Raw genomic sequence first — 22,286 nt, forward strand, 5'->3', positions numbered from 1 at the left:
GTGAAGTGGGAATGATGTGGTTACAGAGAAAGGCTGGATCCCAGTCCTGCAAAGCCTGGGGTGTCAGAGCAGGGGTGGCAGCTGGGGGCATCAGAGTAGGGGTGGCAGCTGGGGGCTTAGCAGGCTTCTTGTGGGTCTTAAGCTACCTTTGGGGGAGGCCCACAGGCTGCAGAAATGATGGTTTCACAGTCTCTCCTCCTCCCTTTCGCCTCAGCACTGACCCAGGCCCTGCCTGCCCACTCCCCACGTGTAAGCCCAGGTGTCCTAGAGGCCAGAGGGCATTGGGAGGAGGTGGACACGGATGGCCCTGCCCTCCCTGCTCTTGTTTGCCCCATCCCAGCGCAGGGTTGCAAGTTGGAGTCCCAGAACTCCTCCTGGGTTTGGCCCATGCTGGGTTTTGTTCGTTTTTTTTTAAGGGCCACACCTGTGGCATATGGACGTTCCCAGGCTAGGAGTCGAATGGGAGCTGCAGCTGCCAGCCTACACCACAGCCACAGCAACACCAGATCTGAGCCACATGGGCAACCTATACTGCCTTGCAGCAATGCTGGATCCTTAACCCACTGAGCGAGGCCAGGGATCAAACTCCAGTCCTCATGGATACTGGTTGGGTTTGTTACTGCTGAGCCACAACGGGAACTCCCCTCACTGTGTTTTTTAAAAACATGAGCCCGCGTTTAGAAACTAGGAGTTTTCACACAATATCCAGATGTACCTCTTCTCTCTTAAGAATGGGCGCTCTGGCTCACAGGGCCTATGTTCGTCCATGGCAGCCATCAGCTGGAGCAAATTGGCAAAGTCCACTTTTGACAAGCACGCTCTCCCCAGCACCTCCAGATTGGCGGCCTTTCACCCAGCCGCGTCCCTGGGCCTCTGTGGGCCTCTCTCCAGGGGGAGAGCAACAGAGCACTTGTTCCAGGCCAAGGCCTGGGCCAAGTCCAAACCCACCTATCACTAGCCATGTGGCTCTGTCCCAGGGCCTCCATCCGGCCAGGACGGCTGAGCCTGGGGAAGGACAGTGGCTGCAGCCATGCTCAGGGGGTGATGACCGATCTCGTGTCCCATAGAATGTGGAGGCCAGGTTCGGGCAGAGGTGAAGACCAAGGACCTTTACTCCCACGCCCAGTTTGGCGACAACAACTACCCTGGGGGGGTGGACTGCGAGTGGGTCATCGTGGCCGAGGAAGGCTACGGCGTGGAGCTGGTGTTCCAGACCTTCGAGGTGGAGGAGGAGACTGACTGCGGCTATGACTACATGGAGCTCTTCGATGGTTACGACAGCACGGCCCCCAGGCTGGGGCGCTACTGCGGCTCAGGGGTGAGGCCCCCACCCCCAACCCCTCTCACCCCAGTGCAGAGACCTCTGGGTCTGTGTCAGTGCAGGAGCGCCTCTGCAGGCATGGGGTCCCTGCCTGGTGCTTTGGAGGACCTGGACACCCAGCCTGGTGGGTGACCACCCTGCCCTGGGCCATCTCCAGCCGGGGACCCCAGTTCTCTTTGGCCAACACAGAGGTTCCTGCAGCCTCTGGGATGAGCGCTGCCCCGCTCCAAACCTGGTCAGCACCAGTCTGATTGGGTCTTCAGGGTAGTTTGCATCTGGGAAGGCAGATGGATTTCCCTCTGCCCCGTTACTCCCTTGTCCCACTCCCTCGTCCCAGGCCAAAGGCAGCTCCCCAGGGCCTAGGATAAGGGCAGAGGTTGGGGCAAGAGCCAGGGCCCAGGGCCGAGCTGAGCTGTGCTAGGCCGTCAGTCTGGCAGAGCTATAACAATACCCTCAGCTCTTCCACTGCCAGTTTCTCTTGGTGAAAGGCCAGCTGGTCCCAAAGCATATTGGTGCTGTTGTCCAAGCAGACACTGAGCATCACTTCTTGGTCCATAAAATGGCACTTTCAGAGACAGTGGGCAGAAGTTTGCTTGATGGGATTTTAACTAAGGCCACAGGAAAACCATAGACTTAGATTCATCTTCCTCCAGGCAGAGCTTGTGGCTTCTTTTGTTTTGTTCCTTTTGTTTTTTTGAATCCTTTCCTCCTTCCCCCTCCCAGTTCCACACACTCATTCTTATGCACGTGTCCTCACAATCTCCCTCCTTGCTGTCACTTCCCTGCTTCCCTGACTCTCTCCTGGCCAAGCCCAGGGCAGCCTGGCCGTCCCAGGAAGGGTTAAACTTCCCAGGAGGTGCAGCAGCTGCTGGAGCCAGCACTGGCCAGTAGAATCTCCCCTTAGGAGCAAAGCTTCAGCCTTTGTTGCCTGGCAAGGGCTGGACAGGACTGAGATAGGGTGGAGGGTGGACAGTGGCACACACTGCCCCCTGGCCTGCCTGGCTCAGCCGCCTCCAGAGTCCACTGGCTACCAAGCTCTTGCCCCCTCCCTACTTTGCCCTTTGTGACTCCCTTCATCTGACACATTCAGGTGAGTCATACACCAAATTGGGTGTCCCCAGGTGGCTTCTTCCAGAGACTTGCGCCAGGCTGGAGCCAATGGGAGGAGACCTGGGGAAGGAACCCAGTTCCGTCAGGGCTTTCCTGGCATGGTTGCTGGAAATGTCCCCAAGTTCTCGGAAATGATCCCTTCCACGCCTTGAGGGCCAGGGCCTCTGTGTGCTGGTGCTGCGTGGGCAGCTCTCCCTCTGAGGGCCGGCACACAGAGGTGAGGAGGGGCTTACAGGAGTCTAGGAAGGGGCATCTCTTGGAGCTGGCCATGCTGGTGTCGGGGGAGGGCAGGAGGCAACGGCTGAGCCCTGGTGTCTTGTCTTCCTCTCAAAGCAACGCAGCCAGGGCAGCAGGACGTCAGCCACTCAGAGAAACTGCTCCCTTTGCAAAACCCTTTCACAGCCATCCTCTTATTTGTCCTTATCCCCACCAGAAACTCCTGTTTGCTCTTTTTTTTTTTTTTTTTTTTTAATGCTTAGGTTGTGGGTTGGTTTGTTTGTGGTCTTTTGTTTATTTGTTTCATTTTTTTCGAGTCACACCTGTGGCACATGGAAGTTCCCAGGCTAGGGGTCCAATTGGCGCTACAGCCGCTGGCCTCCACCACAGGCACAGCAACATGGGATCCAAGCTGTGTCTTCGACCTACACTGCAGCTCATGGCAATGCTGGATCCTTAACCCACTGAGCGAGACCAGGGATCGAACCTGCATCCTCATGAATACTGGTCGGGTTCTTAACCTGCCGAGCCACAACGGGAACTCCCTGCTCCTGTTTGCTCTTAAGGGAAGTCAGGCTCAGCGAGGGGCAGCTCCTTGCCTCAGACTTCATAGCTGACTAGTTAGTGGCAGTGCTGGGTGTGAATGGAAATGTGACTCTGAACTGAAGCTCCTCTGCCCCCCCACCCCAACAACCCTCCAGGTGCCCCGTTAAACTCCTGCTGGCAAGCGTTCTCCTCGCCCTACAAGGATCTGGGGGAATCTGGTGGAAGTCTTCCTTCCAGCAGAGGAACTCGGGGAGGGAAACAACACCCCCAGCCCCGGGTCCTCAGCCTCATGCCTCCCCCTTTCCTCTGTCAGCCTCCCGAGGAGGTGTACTCGGCGGGAGATTCTGTCCTGGTGAAATTCCACTCGGATGACACCATCACCAAAAAAGGCTTCCACCTGCGGTACACCAGCACAAAGTTCCAAGACACGCTGCACAGCCGGAAGTGACCACTGCCCTCACACGGCCGGGGACGGGAGGCCCGCTGCCCTCGGTCACCTGAGCCGGACAGCGTCCCCATCCCCCAGGTGCCAGGACCTGGGGCCGATGGTCTGGGTGGAGCTGTCCTCAGGAGGTGGGGCATTGGACTCCTCCATGAGCCACTGCCCCTCGATCCCTTCCTCCCTCGCCCCTGCGGGAGCGAGGGGCCAGGGCCAGGGAGCCAGAGCTTTCACTGAGACACTTGAAGTGGCCATTCCTCTCTGGGGGCCTTCCCCGGTGGGTGAGGGTCAGGCAGCAGGACCCGCCCACCTTCCCTGCCGGTCTCTACACGCTGTATTGTGTATAGCCAGTGGCATATCTTTATCGTAATGTACATTTCCCACCCCTTCTCCAACCCAGATTTGGTTTTATTTTAAGCCCCCACTTCCCTCTGTTTCCTGGGGCGTGTGTTTCCATACTCATCCCACAGGAGCCACAGTGGGAAGATGAAGGGGAGGGGGTGGGGCAGCAAGACAGGGCTTCTCTCAGGCCCAGTGGCTGGCTGGCCACACCAGGGCACCCCAGCCAATAAACCGAAAGTGTTACAGCCTGTATCCTGTGCCAGATGCTGTCTGGGATGTGGGGGCCAGGGGGGAGGGTGCATCAAATTCCAGATGTGCATGGGGCTGGCCCGCAGCCAGGACACCTGGCCCCACTGGCCTCCCTTCCTTCCTTCAGTTCCAGGGCCCCCGAGGGTGTGATTTCACACTCGGGCACACACAGATACAGATGCCTTGCACACATGCACTGCTCTCGGCCTTCCCACACCAGGGGTGGAACGTTCTATCAAAAGGCTGGTGGAGAGGGAGGCGGAGTATAAAGGGGTAGTGTGGGTCTGTCCATCCAGGCCTCCCATCTCTGGGTCCAGGTGCCGGGCTAGGCAAGCCACCGGGAGCCAGAACATGAGCACCAGCCAGATCAGTTCCACCAGTCGGCCCCCAGGGCCTGCCTTCCTGAAGATCAGACCCCAAGTGCTGGCCCCACAGGTCCTTCTCTCATGGAGACAAGAACCAGACACTCGGCAGCCACTGAGCAAACATTCCAGCTCTGGCCCCCTCTCCCAAGATGACCTACGGCTGTGTCTCGTCTGGCCTCCTCCTTCCTGCCATTGCCTCCTCCTTCCCAGCCAGCAGTGAGGCCCAGACCCATCTCCCCGAGGCCAGGAGGAGAGAAACCGCATCCCTACTCCTTCCGGTCAAAGGAGACTCTCTCTCCTCTTTCTCTCCATGGATCTCACAGGAAAGGCCCAGCAAGAACCCAGGTTCTCTGCCTGGGCTGGCCACTCCCAGATTCCAGCGTGAGTGGGCAGCCTGCTCCCAGGCCGAGGAGACTTTGGTGGGACTGTAGGTCTTTTACTGGCCCCACACTCCTCTCTGCTACAGAAGATGTTGTACCAGATACTGTCTGGACCATACGGGGGCACCCAGCCCCAGGGAACAGTATGGGCAGCAGTGCAGCCCATATTGGTCCTTTAAGCAGAAAGCAGCCGTGGAAACCAGACACATGGCTGGTATCTAATGTGCGTGCAGGACCAGCACCCACAGTCAGACTGAAGCCCTCTCTTCCAGTCCTGACAGCAGGTGAGGGAGTGGGTGATGGCCAGCAGGCCAGTGAGGTCATGGGCTGTGATGTCACAGCCACCCCTCTCTGCCCCCATCTCTTCTGACTGAAGTGCTGGGGACAGCCCCGAGGGCCATGAGCCAAATGAAAAGGCCCCCAAGTCCCGGGCATCTCACCCAGACACTCTGCCAACCAGCCTGGCATCAGTTCCAGGGCAGAATTTATAGTCAGTTGTCACAGTTCCCCTCGCCAGCCCTTGGGGTTCCTCTGAAACTTAGAGGACCACACTCCCAGTTCACAAGCCATTTGGGTGAGGGGAGCCAGGATCATAGCCCTGTCTAGACTGCAGGGCTCGGGCCCACAGGGAGTACTCCAGTCCTCCACCCAGGACAGGGCCACTATGAACAGCAACAGCACAGCTGGAGGCAGCTCAGGACTGACCCATGTAGCCACCCGGGCGTCAGTCCCAAGACTCCATCACCACCATAGACTGGGGCTTAATGCCTCGCCCGGGCTGGTGGGCCCTCCCAGTCTTCCCTGGCCCACGTTCAGGAGCTTCCCCTGGATGGTAAAGGCTGGTCAGGAGCTGGCTGCAGGCTGCCGATAGGCATTCCAGAACTTCATCAATAAACGTATTCTCTAGACTCCACCACTCCTCCACCTTTGGGCTGCTGCAGGCCTCTAGACCAGACAAACCTCAGTGCGGCTGCCCAACCACTCAGGTGACTCCACGTCAGAGGAAGGAATGCTTGCTCCTCCAACTGTCTCCAAGTCCCCAAGGTCTTCCTGAGGTTCCCTGGGTCCTGAGTGCCTGCCCAACAGCAGAAGAGCTAGGATGGACCTGCCCCAGACTGCACTCCCAACCTGGTAACTAGGTTGAGATAATTACATAGCCCGAAGCTCCAGGCTCCTCCATTTGGGCACACATCCCCAGCCCTTGGAGGACAGGACACCAGCTCCTGGTGATCAGGAGACCTGGCTCTGCCTTGCTTTGCCTTGTGACGTTGGCCAGCTGTCGCTGCCCCAGGCCTCTGTTCCCTAGCCTGTCACCTTTCCCCAGCAACCAGGAGCATCTAGGTTCCAGGAGCCAGAGGATGGGGCCAGGCTCCTGAGGCAGCTGGGGGCTTCCAGGGCCAACTTTTGGCTCATTTGCAAAAGAAAAATTGGGTGCCCTGCTGTCCCCTCAGGTCTTTTTTTTCCCTCGCCCCCCCTCCCCCGCCTCCAACCCCACATGCTTCTCAGTCATGAGAAGGTTAGAAACTTAAATGCAAACACAGCCAGTGTTGAACACAAGCTCTCCCATTTGGTGGCTGCGTGCCCCTGAGTGAGTCATTTAACTGCTCTGAACCTTGGATTCTCCATCTAGACACAGGAATGAATGACAGCACAAGTTTTCAAGAAAGGAAGAATGACACTTTAGAGGGAGCCCGTCATAGCACCTGGCCAACAGGCTTTCTGTAAGTGGGCCTGCTTTTTCTGCCCTCTGCAGAGCGTTTTTCCAGCTCTTGGACTGCGCTTCTCCTATGCTAAAAGGAATCTTCTGGGTTCACCAGTTTCCAGCCTTGCATTAGGAATTTAGCGCAGAACTTGGCTTACCAGGGAGGGCAATGCTTAGCCCACAGCAGGGCGGGGCTTGAGTGGCAGCAGGGGACATATTTCTGGCTAGCTGGTAGCCTTTCTGGGCACCTCCCAAGTCACACCCTGTGCTTGACTGTCCCTACACAAAAGGCTGATTCTAGAATCTGTGAGAAGATGTGCTGCCCCAGTTTGCAAAAATAGTAAAGCCTGATTTGAGGAGCGGGGGAGACAGGGAGAGGATGGCCAGATGTTTTCCCCAGAGTCCAGAGGCCCCCAACCCAGCCCCCTGCTGACCAGTCTGCTTCTCCTGCTCCAGCCCCCCACCAGCCTCACAACCGTCCCCTCCCCCATCCCAGGAACATCTGGTTCCAATCTCTTCCAGATGCTGTGGCCAAGCTGTTTTATGGCCAATCCCCTCAGCTCAGCTTCCTGAAGGCCTCCCTCTATTTCAGCGGATGGTCCCTCCACGTCCCTTTCCTTGGGACCTTGACCACCTCTTTTCTTAACACGCAGAAGAGACACATATGAAACTTTGAGGGTCCTCAGAGCTGGCACCTTCCCTCCTACTTCCCTGGGGGGGCTGACATCCACCCAGGATTAAAAGAAAGATGTTGGGGAGTTCCCGTCATGGCTCAGTGGTTACCTGACTAGCATCCATGAGGACGCGGGTTTAATCCCTGGCCTTGCTCAGTGGGTTAAGGATCCAGTGTTGCCATGAGCTGTGGTGTAATTTACAGACACGGCTTAGATCTGGCGTTGTGTGGCTGTGGTGTAGACCCAGCTGCTACAGCTCCAATTCGACCCCTAGCCTGGGAACCTCCATATGCCATGGGTACGGCCCTAAAAAAGACAGACGGAAGGAAGGAAGGAAGGAAGGAAGGAAGGAAGGAAGGAAGGAAGGAAGGAAGGAAGGAAAGAAGGAGAAGAGAAGAGAAGAGAAGAGAAAAGAAAAGAAAGATAGATGCTGGCCAGAAGGAAAGGAAATATGGGTGTATATCTGGGCAGAAGAGACTGCACCTGTGTAATTGTGTGTGTGTGTGTCAGAGGTTAGGGTGAGAGTGTGAGGCCATGCGTGTGTATTGGGTGTGTCTGTATTTGCGCCTACACAGCGGAACACCCCACTTGTAACCCGGAGGTGCCCCTTGGTGGCCATGACTTCGTTTTCCCTCCCTGCCTGCCCTGGAGCGGGGCTAACTCAGGGCCCTTCTACTGGACAGTGGGAGCTGCAGCCCAAGGTCGTCCTTCAACTTGCTGCTCTCTCTGGCCACAAAGGCTGTCTTCTATCTCCAGCCCTGGGAGGTGTGCGTGTGCGTGCGCGTGCATGTGCGTGTGCGTGTGTGTGTGTGTGTGTGTATAAACGAAGTAGACCTCTCTCCTCCCACCAGGTTAGATTAGAGGGACACAGGTCAGAAGGCACGGGGGGCCAGACTCCACCAGATGCCCTGACCCAGCTCTGTTTGATGGGTGCCTTGGCCCGCAGCCATCTAGAGAGAAGAGGGAGGCGCAGGTTCTTGAGAGGAAACCTGAATGAAGCACCACCACCCCCATGAAGGGAAACCTGGGAGCCAGTCTCTCCTCCTAAGAACCTCAGAAGGGTTTGCAAAAGGAAGATTGAAGCATGTGTCTCTGGAAGACTCTGAAAACCCCTCAGCTAGTGTTGGGGGGAGTGGTCCTGCCCAGAGGCAGAAGGATGGACCCTGGAGATCACTCCCCAACCTTGGAATCTTGGACTCCAAATATTCCCCACCACTCTTTTAAAATAAACCTCCTTGGCATTTGTGACTCCACAGCCCCCCCTGGTGTTATTCAAGAACTAGGCATGGCCATGGTCAGCCAGAAGTGCCGTGGACGCCCTTAGGAGGGCCACTGTGTCTAAGACCAGCCCCACCTGTCTTACCACCCCAGGTGGTCCCTAGCATACACTGCGGAGACAGGGCAGTGAAATGGGAAGATTCTCGCTTCTGAATCAAATCCTGGGCATTGCCACCTACTGGCTATAAGACATGGGCAAGCCTTTTAATCACTTTGTGCCTCAATTTCTTCATCTGTTAAACGGGAATAATACAGCTCAGTGCCATTATGAAGACTAGAGGAGCTGATGTGTGTGAAAGTACTTGGCTGGATGTCTGGCACATAGTAGGCCCTCAGGAAGTGGCATGTGCCCTTCAGCTTTTCTTCCTAGTGCAAAGAGGCTGTGTCCCAAGCTTGGGATGACACATGTTCATTTGGCCCTGAGCCAGGCAGTGTCAGGAAGGTGACTCTAATTTTTCTGGAGCTTTTCCACTCCAGCAGAGGATCATTTTAATAAGTCCATAATAATAGACACAGAGGTGACTCAGATCTGCAAAGGAGCCCTGCTGGAGAGGGGACACTCAGGCTCTGGGGGAGGGGAATTCAGTGGCATCTGGGTTTGATGCAGCGGCAGGCTGCTGCAGGGGCAGGCCTCCAAATGGGGTGGCCTGTCGACCTCAGCTGGGCCTCCAGACTGCTATAGGTTCTCCCCTAAGAGCCCTCAGTCCTCCTATTGGCAAACTGCTGGGTAGCGCCGAGCGACCTCCAAAGTCCTTCCCAAGCTGGAAATGCGGCTCTGCTCCTGGAGCCCTGCCACCCACAGTGAGATGTGTAACACCCTTGGAGATGGTTCCGGGTGGCCTGTCCTGGCGGGCATCCTCATTTGAGCTCCCCTGTGACTATACAGCTTGCCCCCCCCCCGCCCCCGCCCCCAAGCCCAAGGAGAGGCAGGGCTCTCAGGCCATGGTGGTTTTATTAATGCACAAGCACAGCACAGGCGGGTATGTCCCCAACCCAGGGCAGATACGGGGTAGGGGAGGGCAGCGGCCACCCCCTCAGCAGAGGGAAAAGGGACTGGGGCCCATGTCCTCTCCTCCATGCATCTCCCACAGCCCCCAGCCCTGATCCATGCCACTGAGACAGCTGATCACACCACTCCCTGTGGCTATAGAAGAGGCGACCAGCTGTCCCAACTGCCACTCACTGAGATATGGCCTTGTTGGCCTGCTGCCCTCTTATGTCCTTCATCACAGATATCAGGCTGTCACTGTGGGGGCTGCTCTCCTCCACCTGATGTCACCACTTTCGTCCCCCAAACAGCTGGCTGCCTTAGTGGACACTTCTCCCCATCACTCCACCCTGTCTGCTGGTCTCCGGGGGCCACCCTCACCACTCCCACAAGCCCTACAAAAGTAGGAAACAGGTGAAAAGGCTGCGTGACCCAGGAAGGACTTCACCAAGAACTCCCCGGGGAGGGGGCTCTCCGCCAATAGGCTCGCTGCTCGGTGGGAAGCCGACAGTGCCAGTGGGCGGGGGGCCGCGAGGGGTGGCAGGCAGGGAAGCCACAGTCCAGATGACACACAGGCACAGTGCGGTGGCGGCACCGCGACAGAGAGAGAGAGCAAGCGCGCAGCCAGGCAGGGTGCCAGGACTCTGCGGGAACGCCCTCAACTTCCAGTTCAGCATCGGGTCCCCTCGGCGTGAGACTTCCCACTCCTTGCTAAGAAGGGGGGATCCCTCTGGGTCTCAGGGGTCTCTTTCCCCCTCCTCGACCCCAGAGGCTGCCACTACAGATTCCAGCAGACCCCTTCCTCCCTCTGAGCAAGAGGAAAGTTCGGGGTTTATACCATCTCCAGACAGAAGGGGAAAACCTCAGCAGTCAGGTGCCCCCAAAGCCAAGAGAAAAGAGGGCCCTTTTCGAGGGGGGAAGCGGAGAAGGGGAGGGACAGCTCTCCCCATGCAGGAAGAGGGCGTTGCGGGGCAAGGAGGTGGGGTGGGATGGGGTGGTCACAGCTGTGCAGAAGACTATTTATAGAGGGAAGCCCCAGGCCCAGCTCAAGGGGAGGGGCATTCTGTGATTGGCCCTGAGCGGGGTGGGTGGGGCTAAGGAAGAGCACGCCCACAGCTCTCGCCTCACCTCTGGAGGCAGGCAAGCTACAAGTGGGCCTCGGAAAGGAGAGGCTTCCCGGGGAGAACCCTAGGCGGCAGATCTCCTGACATGGAGGCCTGGGATGAGGCAAGAAACAGCAGGGCAGGGAAACTAGAGGAACGGGGAAGTCTCCCGAAATCCACCCGCCCCCCACCCCCCACCTGCTGAGGCTAAGAAGCCTTCCCAACTCCACCAGGCATGGGTGGGCCGTGCCTACCAAGGGGACCACCCTCTGTTGCCTCCAATGTGCTGGGGAGGGGAAGGGAAGAGGGAGATGGATGGCGTGGAGGGAGCAGGGGGGCAGGGGAGAGAAGGCCAGCTCCCTGCACCTATGCCTCCCATCACCACCCTGTCTGCCATCTCTCCCTAGCCCCCCGCCCCCCAGCTCCCTAGGCGTCCCTAGCGGCCCACGCTGATGTTGCAGGTCTTGCAGCTGGGGTCTTTCTTGGCATCCGCAGTGGAGAGGCTCATGAGCTGGTGCCCACTGATCTCCCCCAGGGTGCCCAGGGACAGGTCGACGGGCTCAGTGTAGATGATCTCCAGGATGAGGTCCTGGGCGTGGCGGAAGACCAGCTCCCCGTCCTCCACGCTGCAGGTCAGGAACTTGTTGCAGGCAATGTCTAAGAGGGGCAGGCGGTCACGGCAGAAGCGGTCCCCCAGGGAGCCCTTGGGGGCCAGCACCAGGATGGCGTAGTGGTAGGCCGTGTACATACAGTAGAAGTCCGCAAAGTAGAGGTTGGTGCTGGGGTTGAAAAGGCGCTGGGCGGGGATCTGGAAGCGCCAGCGGCCGTAGGGGGAGTCCTGCGGGGGCTGGCCTGTGTTGAACTCCGTGTTGCAGCTGAAGAAGACGCCGTGGAGCATGCCGCTGGTAGGGGAGCCGTGGCTGCCGCTGTTGTCCTTCAGGTAGGGCTGCAGCATGTTCCCGCAGTGGGTCCTGCCCACCCGAGGGAGAAATGCCAAGGGGAAGAGAAAATGCCATTGTTAGCTGGACTGAGGCTTGATTGCTGTGTGCGACCAAGAAGGGAGTCCGCCCAGCTCCCAGCTCTCCCACCAGCTACCGCCTCCACCAGTCACAAATAGAGCATTCCAGAATGCGAGAGAAGGGAGGGCCCTGGAGATGGGCTGATCCAGCCCACTCCTTCACGGAGGAGAGATCTGAACCTGCCACTCCCCAGCTTAAAACCCTTTGATGGGACTTGCACAAAAAGCAAAGTCAGGAAGATCTGGTCTTTGTGGCCCCACCTCCCACCACCCCCATTACCCTCAGGTAACAGGCTCCAGCAGGGCGGGAATGCACCCAAGCTCTTCCCTGCCTCTGCATCCTTGCAGTGCTCTTCCCTCTGCCTGGACCGCCCTTCCCACCTTTCTCCACCTGGCCTGGCAAACTTCTAATCATCCCCCTGAGGCCCAACACAGGTGTCCCCTCGTCTCCAAAACCTTCTAGGAACAGCATGCACTTGCAGTCAACACAATTTTGACCGCCTAACACGTGAAGAATGCTGAACTCACCAATCGTGCATACTTATTTCAAGACCCTGGAGGTTTGCAAGGTGGGGGTGGGAGGGGTACTGTACCTTTATTCATCTTTACATTCTGGCACGTATGGGTACTCTCTGTCTCTCCCTTGCTTACTCGTTAGAGACGCCCAAAGCGGGCCAGTGTCCTCACCACTCACCTCACCTATGGCCTCTCTTCTTGAGTACAAACACCAGCATGGGGAGGATGGGCAGCCCGGGGTCCTGGCTCACTCTTACCTGGTCCTGGCTGTCTTAAGTAACTAGTGACTTGCTGGCACTCTGGGCCTCAGGCCTCCCCATATGTAGGCTGAGGGTATTGGATCAGATCACCAATTTTCAAACATTTTTTATCTCTCTCTCCTTTTTTTTTTTTTTTTGGCCATTCCAGCAGCATGTGGAAGTTCCCAGGCCAAGGATCAAACCTGTGCCACAGTTTTGATTTGCACCTGGCAACACCGGGTCCTTAACCTGCTGCACCACAGGGGAACTTCCTTCAAACATTTTTTTTTTTTTTTAAGATTTCAAATATTCAAACTGAATCCCTCTCTTTTAGCCCTAAAGAAAATTACACACAGGCAGGTCACAGGCAATAAAACTGAAGTGGCTCTGATTGGATGTCGGGAGCAGGGCTTAGCCGGCCTCATCCTCTGATTTCTTCAGCAGCACCCACCTCAGCACCACCCTAAAGGGTGCCCTGAGAGCCGTCCCTGGAGCCCTCAGGCTTCCCTGAACACAGATTGAAGACCATGGCTCTCCATGCTCAGAACCCCCTCACCACCGCCCTTGGGACCAAGGAGGGACAGCTGACCTGCAGCCTTAGAAGCCAGTGAAAGGAACTCTCTGAAAGGAGGATCAAATCCAGGACCTTATTTATTCAGTCCTGTTAGCACAGTGCCCCCAGGCAGTCCCATCCTGAGAGCCCTCTCCTTCCGGGGGCCCAACGTCCCCCGAGAGCCAGCCTGGGTTCTGATGGGGTGAGGACTCCAGAGCAGGGTCTGGCAACTGACTGGGTGGAAGTGACATCAGACCACCAGCATGATGGCAGAGCCGGGGGAGGAAGGGGAGGCCTGGCAGGCCCTGGGGGCAGGGGAGATGTGGGGTGCTGCAACGTACATACCTGGCGTGCTGGAAGTACTCCTTGTGATGGTTTCGGTAGAAGACGGAGAAGCGGAGCATGCGGCCGGCAATCTGCTCAGCCTTCTCCTGCAGCTGGGCCAGGTGCTCCTTGGCATAATCTGCAAGAGGCCAGGTGGATGAGCTGAGGGTCAGGTAGGGGACCACAGCCTCCCCCCGCCCTGCCCCCACCCCAGATCACCGAGTGCTTCACTGCCCATCTGTCCTCAGGGCACAGGGGAGACCAAACAGTCACAGCAGCTCAGACCAGATAGGAAGGGGCCACCTCGCCTGGCTGGGGATTGATTCCTGGATGCTGTCTGTCCTTGTCACTTCTGCACCCTATTGCAAGAGGCTCAGAGCTCTGCATCAGCAAAGGGCAGAGGGCTGCCCAGTTATTCAGTCATGTTGCAGGCCCCAAGGGCCATAATCCCAGATCACCCTTGTGTGAAAAGAGGACCAAGAGGCAAAGGAAGAATTGAGAGGAGAGACCGAGGTCCCCTGGGGAGAGCGCCTCAAGTCTGGCAGTAGGAGGCCACCAACAACGCCACATGGGAGCCAGCTGTAATTTCAGGTGGGGGCTCATGCGAAAACTGCAGAGAACCAAGATGAATGTTTAGCCAAGCCAGGGTCTGGGGCATCCCAGGAGAAAGAGGGAAGGTGGAAACAGGTAAGTAAAATTGGATTCTGTGGGCCAGGGCCGGAGGCTGGAGTCCTGGGGCCCGGGCAGGGCTGCCCCTAGCCTAGAAGTGCCTTTGCACAGAGTAGGAAAATGTGCCCTTTCCTGCTTGCTGATACAGCCCTGGCCAGGGTGCTGGGTTGGCAATTGCAGCCATCCCCAGCTCCCCAGTGTTAGCGAACTCCCACTCCATGTAGAATTCCTGGGTAAACCAAGAGGTTTCCTTCCAAGGTGCAGGAGCACCTCCAGAGAGTGGGTTTTGCAGATGAGCTAAGAAAAAACACTACTTGGAGTTCCTGCTGTGGCTCAGCAGGTTATGAAACCAACTTGTTTCCATGAGGCTGGAGGTCTGATCCCTGGCCTGGCTCAGTGGTTAAGGATCCAGTGTTGCCATGAGTTGCAGTGTAGGTCACAGATGCCACTTGAATCTGGTGTTGCTGTGGCATAGGCCGGCACCTGCAGCTCCAATTCTACCCCTAGCATGGGAACTTCCATATGCCTCAGGTGCAGCCCTAAAAAGACAAAAAAAGAAAAAAGAGGATTTCCCGCTGTGGCGCAGTGGTAACGAATCCAACTAGGAACCATGAGGTTGTGGGTTTGATCTCTGGCCTCCCTCAGTGGGTTTGGGATCTGCTGTGACCTTTGGTGTAGGTCGTAGATGCGGCTCAGATCCTATGCTGTTGTGGCTGTGGAGTAGGCCGGCAGCTGGAGCTCCGATTAGACCCCTAGCCTGGGAACCTCCATGTGCCACAGGTGTGGCCCTAAAAAGAAAAAAAAGAAGAAGAAAGAAAAAAAAAAAACCCCACAATTCAAAAGAGGAAGGCAGGTCAAGGAGACTCTGGGCACAGACCTTGGCAGAGGATGGAGCTAGCAGCCTCAGAGACCTGAGGCTAAGAGTGTTCCTGCCCCTTCCTTGTGGCAGAGGGCAATCTGGGGCAATTCTCCCCGTGGACACCAGAAGAGTGCAATATTATGGGGCAGATCCTGGGTCATCAGTGACCAAGTTCACAGAAGCCTGGTGTTTGTTCACGCTGGAACTTGCAAGCTAAGTTCTGCTAGGCCAGTTTGTAAGATAAGTTTTCCCAGGCCAAGTGGAGGCCCAGGACAAACAAAATAAGATCATTGTCCATTGACCAATGATCAGTAAACAAAATGTGGTCCATCCACACAATGGGATATTATTCAGCCTTAAAAAGGAAAGAAATTGTGACACACGCTGCAACACAGATGAACCTTGAGGGCATCGTACTAAATGAATAAGGCAATCCATGCTGTACAGCACTGGGAACTAGAGCTAGTCACTTATAATGGAACATGATAGAGGATAATGTGAGAAGTAAGCATGTCTATATATGTGTGACTGGGTTACTTTGCTGTACAGTAGAAACTGACGGGACACTGTAAACCAACTGTAACAGAGAAAATAAAAATCATTAAAAGTAGATTTAAAAAAAATAAAGACAAGACCAATAGAATAAAAATGAATAAATAAATGAATAAGGCAATCACAGAAGAGCAAATACTGTGTGATTCCCCTCACAGGAGGTCCCAAGAGTAGTCAGATTTACAGTGGAGGGTAGCTGCCCGGGCCTGGAGTGAGGGGGGAATGGGGAGCTGTTGGTTACTGCCATAGCCTTTCAGTTTGGGAAGATGAAAAAGTTCTGGAGACGGATTGCCGGCCAGCGTGAAGGTACTTAACCCTACTGGACTCTAACGGAAAAAATGGCTGAGATGGTAAAATTTATGTTACATGCATTTTACCACCATTATACTTGCCCCAAGGCAGAAAAGCAACTCCATTCCTTTCTGGAAACGGAATTGTCAACGTAATTAGCAGTGCTCACTTCTGCCTCCTGCATCACACCACAGGCTTGGTGGGGGCGGGCAGGGGTGGGTCTCATCCATGGAGGTCTCCCTGGTGGCCAAAGCATGGTGTCTGTATACAGCAGGTGTTCCTAAGTGCCTGCTGGGTTAAGATGAAGTCCCCTCCTTGACCGTCATTAAACCAAGCGTGCCAACGCAGCAGGACGGTAGGGCCTCACCTCCCGTGCAGAACTCGACCGTCTCACTCCAGCCAGACACCAGGTACTCCCCATCGCTCTGCTTCACGGCCGTCTGCACCGCCACGCTGTACTCCGTGCGGGGGCTCAGGAACCAGTGGCCTCTCACTGTCATGGGCAGTGGTACGGCCTTGGCCACCAGCTTGGTGGGGACATCCTGAGAAAACGGGACGCAGACCGAGAGCCAAGAGTCAAATTGGGGGTCAGGCCCACACTTAGCCTTCCTCTAGGCCTCCCACTCCCCAGGGGCCGCCTTCCTGTGAGGAGGGCCAGATTCAGGGGCTTGGTGGCCCGGCCACCATTTTCCTGCAGAAGCAAGCAGTGGCCGTTGGGAAGGCCATACAGACTCTGCCCAACCTGCACCGCCTTAACCCACATGCCCGTTCTCTTGGGAACTGAAGAGAAAGGCCACTGGGGTGGAGACCCGCAAAGTTGAGGGCGGGGAGACCTTCATTTTCGAGGGAGACTTCGAGAGCGCTGCACACTGCAGTGCCGTCTCCACGGCAACGGCAAATGCTGAGAAGCCAGGGAGGAAGGGAAAATATGCCTTAGTCTTTGGGGGGGAAGGGTTAAGGGGGTGGCGTTGAACATTCACGTCACCGTGGCAACTGGCCTGCCAAAAGACACCCAGATCGGAGAGCCGGTTCCAAAGAGAGAGGGTGAGTAACCCACACGATGCAGTCGTCGTGGGAACCAGCTCCTTCCCACCTCACTCTTCCCCCGCCTCTCTGACAGCTCGAGAAGATGGGAGCCTTCCTCCTGCACTGCCTCGAACCCAGGGAAAGGACACCCTGGCCAGCGGAGGATTCGCCATCCCTTTTCTAAACGCGGCAGAGGCTAGGCCAGAGGGCCAGAGGGCAGCACAGGGGCCTGTGGGGGAATCACTGAGGACCAAGCAAAGGGGCCCATGGCCCCTGTGGCCCACCCAGTCATAACAAGGCTGCTTCCGAAGCCGGGGGCTTTGTCGGACCCTGAGACGCCATCCTCAGGTGTGACTGCAGTGGCCCCACCCCGTGTGAAGGCCCAGCTGTGATGCTGATAACGGTGTTGGCCGTGTGCTGGGCCCAGGCCAGACAGGGCACAGACATGACCTCAGTGAAGCCTCTCGCAAGCTGGCGTTATTATTATTCCCTTTTTAGCAGTGGAGGAAAGAGGTTAAATAACCTTCCCAAGACTGCAGAGGAAGAGCTGGACTTGAGTCAGGCCTTTCCGACTCGCAGTTGTCACCTGCCTCCTTCAAAGGCAAGTGCTGGAAAGAGGGGCCCTGGGCACTCACCCGGTGCTTGAACTTGTTGGAGTTCTTATTCTCCTTCTTGTTCAGGTCAATGAAGTAGTGGGTGACCCGCTCCAGGTCACTGTTCTCCATGGCCCAGGAGATGCGGAAGGAGTCGCAGGTGATATTGTTGACCTCGATGCTGTGGGGCGTGGACAGCAGCTCCATGCTCCCCACTGGTTTGGCTTCTGTACAGACTGAGGGGAGAGGAGAACTCAGCACCTCCCTCCCCCCCACAGAATCTTCTAGAAAGTCTGTCTCCCAACATCCCTTGCAAGGTGGAACCTTGAGGAGCCATCCTGCGCACCTGCCTCATCAATTCCGATGGGAAGATTGCACAGGGAAGACTGGAGGGGTGGGACCGAAGGTGAGCTGGGGTGTCCCCCTTGTGGGCTCTTGGCTCTCCTCAGAGGGGTCTGCAGAGCAGACGGCACCTGACAGGTGGCGGAGGCAGTGGGAATGCTGCAGACGCTGGGTGGGACAGATTTGCAGCAGATGGAGCCGAGGAGGGGGGCCCTCAGCCAGAAGGCGTGAAAAGAGAAAGGAGTGGGGTGGAGAGAACAGGGCGAGGCGGCGTGGGAGAGGCAGGAAGCGCCCACCAGGGAGACCGGCAGAGGGCACCGGCAGCCAAGACGCCCAGGGTGCCAGGGCTTTCAGGCTCAAGTCCCCGCCTCCCTGGGGGTGACTCAGCAAGGGTCACCATGACACAGGGCTGGGAGTACAAGTGCCACAGAGAGAATGTGGGTCTACTGGTTGGGGGGGGGGTAGCCGGGCCACGGCTGCTGTTCACCTGTAACTCTTCAACTCTTATTTTTCTTTCGGCAGATCCTCTGTTGCTTGACTCTTAAATTATTGGTTTTTACCCGTACACCTATTGCAGGCCAACTATGCACTAATAATGTTACAGACATCATCTCATGCAAGCCTCATAGTAAGTAGGTAGGTAGTATTTTTTTCTTTTTTGTTTTTTTAGGGCCACACCCAAGGCATATGGAGGTTCCCAGGCTAGGGATCTAATCGGAGCTACAGCTGCCAGCCTACACCATAGCCACAGCAACGCCAGATCCAATCCGAGCCTGCGACGTACACCACAGCTCACGGCAACGCCAGATCCTTAACACACTGAGCAAGGCCAGGGATGGAACCTGTGTCCTCATGGATGCTAGTCAGATTCGTTTCTGCTGAGCCACCACGGGAACTCCAGTCGGCAATATTAATATCCCCATTTCACAGATGCAGTGGCTGAGGTGGGGGGGGACTAAGATGCCAAAGGTTACACAGCTGGAAATAATTTGAACTCAGGTATGTCTGACTCCGGAGCCCAAACTCTTTATCATGAAGCTAAGGTTGTGTCCCCTCGTGTGTGTGACACGTGGGGCATGTGTGTCTGCACAGATGCACATGGGTTTACCATGATTTCTTTTTCCTCCTTCTATCCTTCCCTCTCAAGGAATTGTCTTTTCTCTCACCTCCCTCTCTCACTGCTTTGCTTCTACCCCTGGCTGCTCTTCCAGGTGTGAAGGAACCACACCACCATCACTCTCACCTGTGCTTTAGCTAGGATGAGGTGACTCTGGCCTTGACTTTGGCCTGGCTCACGGGAGCACTGGGGAACAGGGTGGGGAAGTGAGAGGGAGGCAGAGGGACTGTCTCTGCGCCAAGACTGTGAATGTGGTTGGACTTTCTCCCGGGGCACATGCGTAGTACCCCATCGGGCTCATGCTTTCCGGGGTCTTCCTCAAGCCCCGTACCAGCACCCCTCACATTTCTGGAGTGTCATCTCCTTTTCTCTGCCTTCCCTCTGCCTCGCCCAGGCGTTAAGGGTGAGGGTACCTTGTGCCTTCACACAGGTTCTTCTATTTATAGCTTCCAGAAGATCCAACCCACACTTTCCCATCAATTAAGCCTGCTCTAGAGCCTGACACCCTAAATTAAACCATGGGCTCCTTGGGCAGCGGGCACAGGGCAAAGGATATGGGTGATGACCCTCACCTGTCCCGGGCTGTCACCTGAGTCCTTGTTCCATCTTAGCTTTCCACCCTAAAGTGTGTGTTGACCTGTTGTGAAGTTCAGCCAAATACCAGTGGCTTCGTGCATGGGGAACCCTACAGTAAATAAGCACAGGGGTGCTACCAGGTCCACACCAAAATAAAACAGAATGGGATCAAGTGTCTAGAAACCACTGTATGATGATAAACCTCTTAGTAATTCATGGAGACCGGTGTGGAGCGGGGGTGGGAGCTGCCATCCCTCGGGCTCCTGGTGAGGTGCTCTCTCAGGAGACATATGTGTGCCCCCCACAGGCACACACATGCACACCCACACACACCAACACAGACACACCTGCCCCAGAGGGCCTGAGCAGCCACCTCCCACCCATGTAGGACCCAGTCTATGCCTACCTCAGGGGCTGGACACCTCTTCCCACCCCACACCCCTCCTGTCAGAGTCTTCCCAGAGGGGCAGCCGTGTTTGTTGGCAGGGGTCTCCAGGACCTGGCTCCGCCTTTCCTCTCTACAGTTCTAGGAGAGCTCAGATCCTACCCCCCCTCCATGCTAGCTTTGGGGAGGGGTGGAAGCAAGTGACACTGGGAGAACAATAAAGCCTGTGGACAAGGGTGGGTGTGCACCCAGGTCTCCAAGCCCAGATGAGGGGGAAAGGCAGGGTTTGAGGGATGGGCTGAGACAACACCTGAGAAACACCCACAGTCCCATGTAACCCACCCCGAGGCAACCGTTTACACACCCACACACAGGCAGTCACACAGGCACAGGCACTGGGTATGCCCACCCACACCTGCCACACACCATGGCACACACCTCCTCAGACAGCCTCACCCCACACACTCACCTACCCACTCAGGTAGCTCCCACCTTCTGCATTCTAAGAATGTCCCACAGTTGTCCCTCTACAAGCTGTCACCTGCACACAGACCCACACATGTTCACGTCTGCAGACGCTCACACGCACATATGCACACACGCCCTCCCACAAGCCATATTTGGAGAAGAAAGGAGGCCACAGGCACCCGCATGTATGCGTGCCACCTCCATGGAGGCATGTAACCCCTCCGCCCGCTTGCACACGCATGTGCAATTGCACACATGTCAACATGGGCCCATATTCTGGTATCCTCTCTCACAGCTTTTCCAGGCTCAAAGACACAGACTTGGAAAATGTGTTTGTCTCCGCCAGGCTCTGCCAGCCCTGATCCTTCACATGCCAACAGGTTTGCGCACCTCCGCGGGCCTGCCCACGGACCATGGCTTCTGCCTACACTCTCCGCCAACGCCCCCTTCTGCTCTGGAGTTGTGTCTCCCCACATAGAAACCCTCTGGTCGCATGCACTCCCCCACCCAACAACGTGCCCCTCCCCACGCATGACCAGTGATATGTCCACCCCTAAATATACTGCCTCATACCACCCACACAGCACTGCCCACCCCCCAGGCTACTCAGATAAGTGATCCCTCCCCACCACGGACCTCACATGTGCAAGAAACGTATGTTCCTAGACATGCCACACAGCAGTCGAAAGCTACACAGGAGCCTAAGTGCAAGCAGACAAAACTATGTACGCAAGCAAGCCTCCAGTGCCCTGGCAAGCAGGCACTCACACTGAGCACACTGATACTCCCGGCCCATGCCCATTCAGAAGAGCCATCACAGCCAGAGGTAACACGTCCCCCCACCCTGCTGTCCCCGATGGCATCACTGACTGCAGCAGAATGGTCACAGGGTGACTGTGGTGCCCTGGGGATCAGGTCCAGCTGTGAACCCCTTTGCCAAGGGCCTGGGGGAAAAGGGACAAGGTCGTCAGCCCCAGCAATCCCAGGTGGGCTCTGTGGACAGTGGCAGGACCCTGGCGCCCCCAGGTCCTAGCCCGCAGCCGCCCGAGTCTCTCTCGGAATTTACAGCAGGATGCTCTGGATTGGGGCTGGGGGGTGGGAACAACACTCACCTGGCTTCACCGGGCTCTGCAGAGGAAGATCTGGAAGGCAAGGAGGGGAGAGAGCTCTGGGTGGACGGGCTCCCCAGGCAGAGGGGCACAGCCGGACGCCTGGGTCACAGGCAACAGCGCTCACTCACTCCCCTGGCTCCTCTCGAGGCTGCCAAGAAGGCTTCTTCCATGCCCCGCAGGCAGCTCCTGCCTGGCTCTGCGCACAATGCTGCTGCCCCCGGAGAGGCGATGTTCCCAGTCGAGCTCCAGGAGAGAAGCAAGAGCGAAATCAAAGCGGCGTGGATGAGAGAGAGGCAGAGAAGGCGAGAAAGAACGAGAGCCAGACCGAATCTGGCTCCACCAATGGGATCAGTGGCTGCCCAGCGTCAGGTGACAATAAGCAAGCTTGGTCCCTGCTCGCCTGGGCTGGTGGGAGGGGGAGAGGGCACAGAGTCTCCTAGGGAGCTACGCCGATGTCCGCCGAGACAGCAGCAGCGATCACCTTTCCCCCATTTTTTCAGGACAAGCTGCCCTGAGAAGTCCCTCCAGCACACCCCTGCTAGGGACTCTCTCACTTGAAGGCAGCCCCCAAACTTTAGGATGCTGGGAGAGGGGTGGGGCTTAGCCCAAGGGCTCGGGGCGCCAAAGCAATTGGGGGATGGGGAGGGGGGCTGTGAAGAGAAAGGGTCCCCCAGGGATTTGGGAGCAGCCAGGGGTGGGGGAGGGAGGGAGATTTTGTCTACAGTCTGGATTCTCTCCTCAGGGCCTTTTGCTGATCCATGGCTCCATTTTCTTACCAACTCTATCAAGAGCTATCAGACCTGCAGCTCCAGGGCCCCCTGATTGCCTAGGGAGAATGTCTGGCTGCTTATGTTTCCCAGGGAGAGAGATGAGAGAGTGAAGGTGTGGGGCAGGGAAGGGTGAGCCGAGGCAAGAAAGTGGGGGTGGGAGGAA

At 56.7% G+C, this 22,286-nt stretch overlaps 2 protein-coding genes across 2 annotated transcripts in view; one reads left to right on the top strand and one right to left on the bottom strand.

Moving 5' to 3' along the window:
- The window catches only part of BMP1 (bone morphogenetic protein 1), a 45,294-nt gene extending 41,068 nt beyond the window's left edge, over positions 1-4,226 (top strand). Inside the window, 2 exon segments of the mRNA XM_021072336.1 lie at positions 1,068-1,318; positions 3,507-4,226. Coding sequence (XP_020927995.1) covers positions 1,068-1,318; positions 3,507-3,641 — 386 coding nt within the window. The 3' untranslated portion in view covers positions 3,642-4,226.
- On the bottom strand, positions 9,555-21,907 carry PHYHIP (phytanoyl-CoA 2-hydroxylase interacting protein). The gene is made up of 5 exons (XM_001927910.4): positions 21,354-21,907; positions 17,396-17,589; positions 16,102-16,276; positions 13,385-13,502; positions 9,555-11,684 (listed from the first exon to the last, which is right to left on the bottom strand). The coding sequence occupies exons 2-5, from the start codon at positions 17,558-17,560 to the stop codon at positions 11,150-11,152; spliced, it is 993 nt and encodes a 330-aa protein (XP_001927945.1). The 5' UTR covers positions 17,561-17,589; positions 21,354-21,907; the 3' UTR covers positions 9,555-11,149.

Source organism: Sus scrofa, chromosome 14 (assembly GCF_000003025.6).
Source record: "Sus scrofa isolate TJ Tabasco breed Duroc chromosome 14, Sscrofa11.1, whole genome shotgun sequence".
In the NCBI taxonomy this organism is placed as follows: Eukaryota; Metazoa; Chordata; class Mammalia; order Artiodactyla; family Suidae; genus Sus; species Sus scrofa.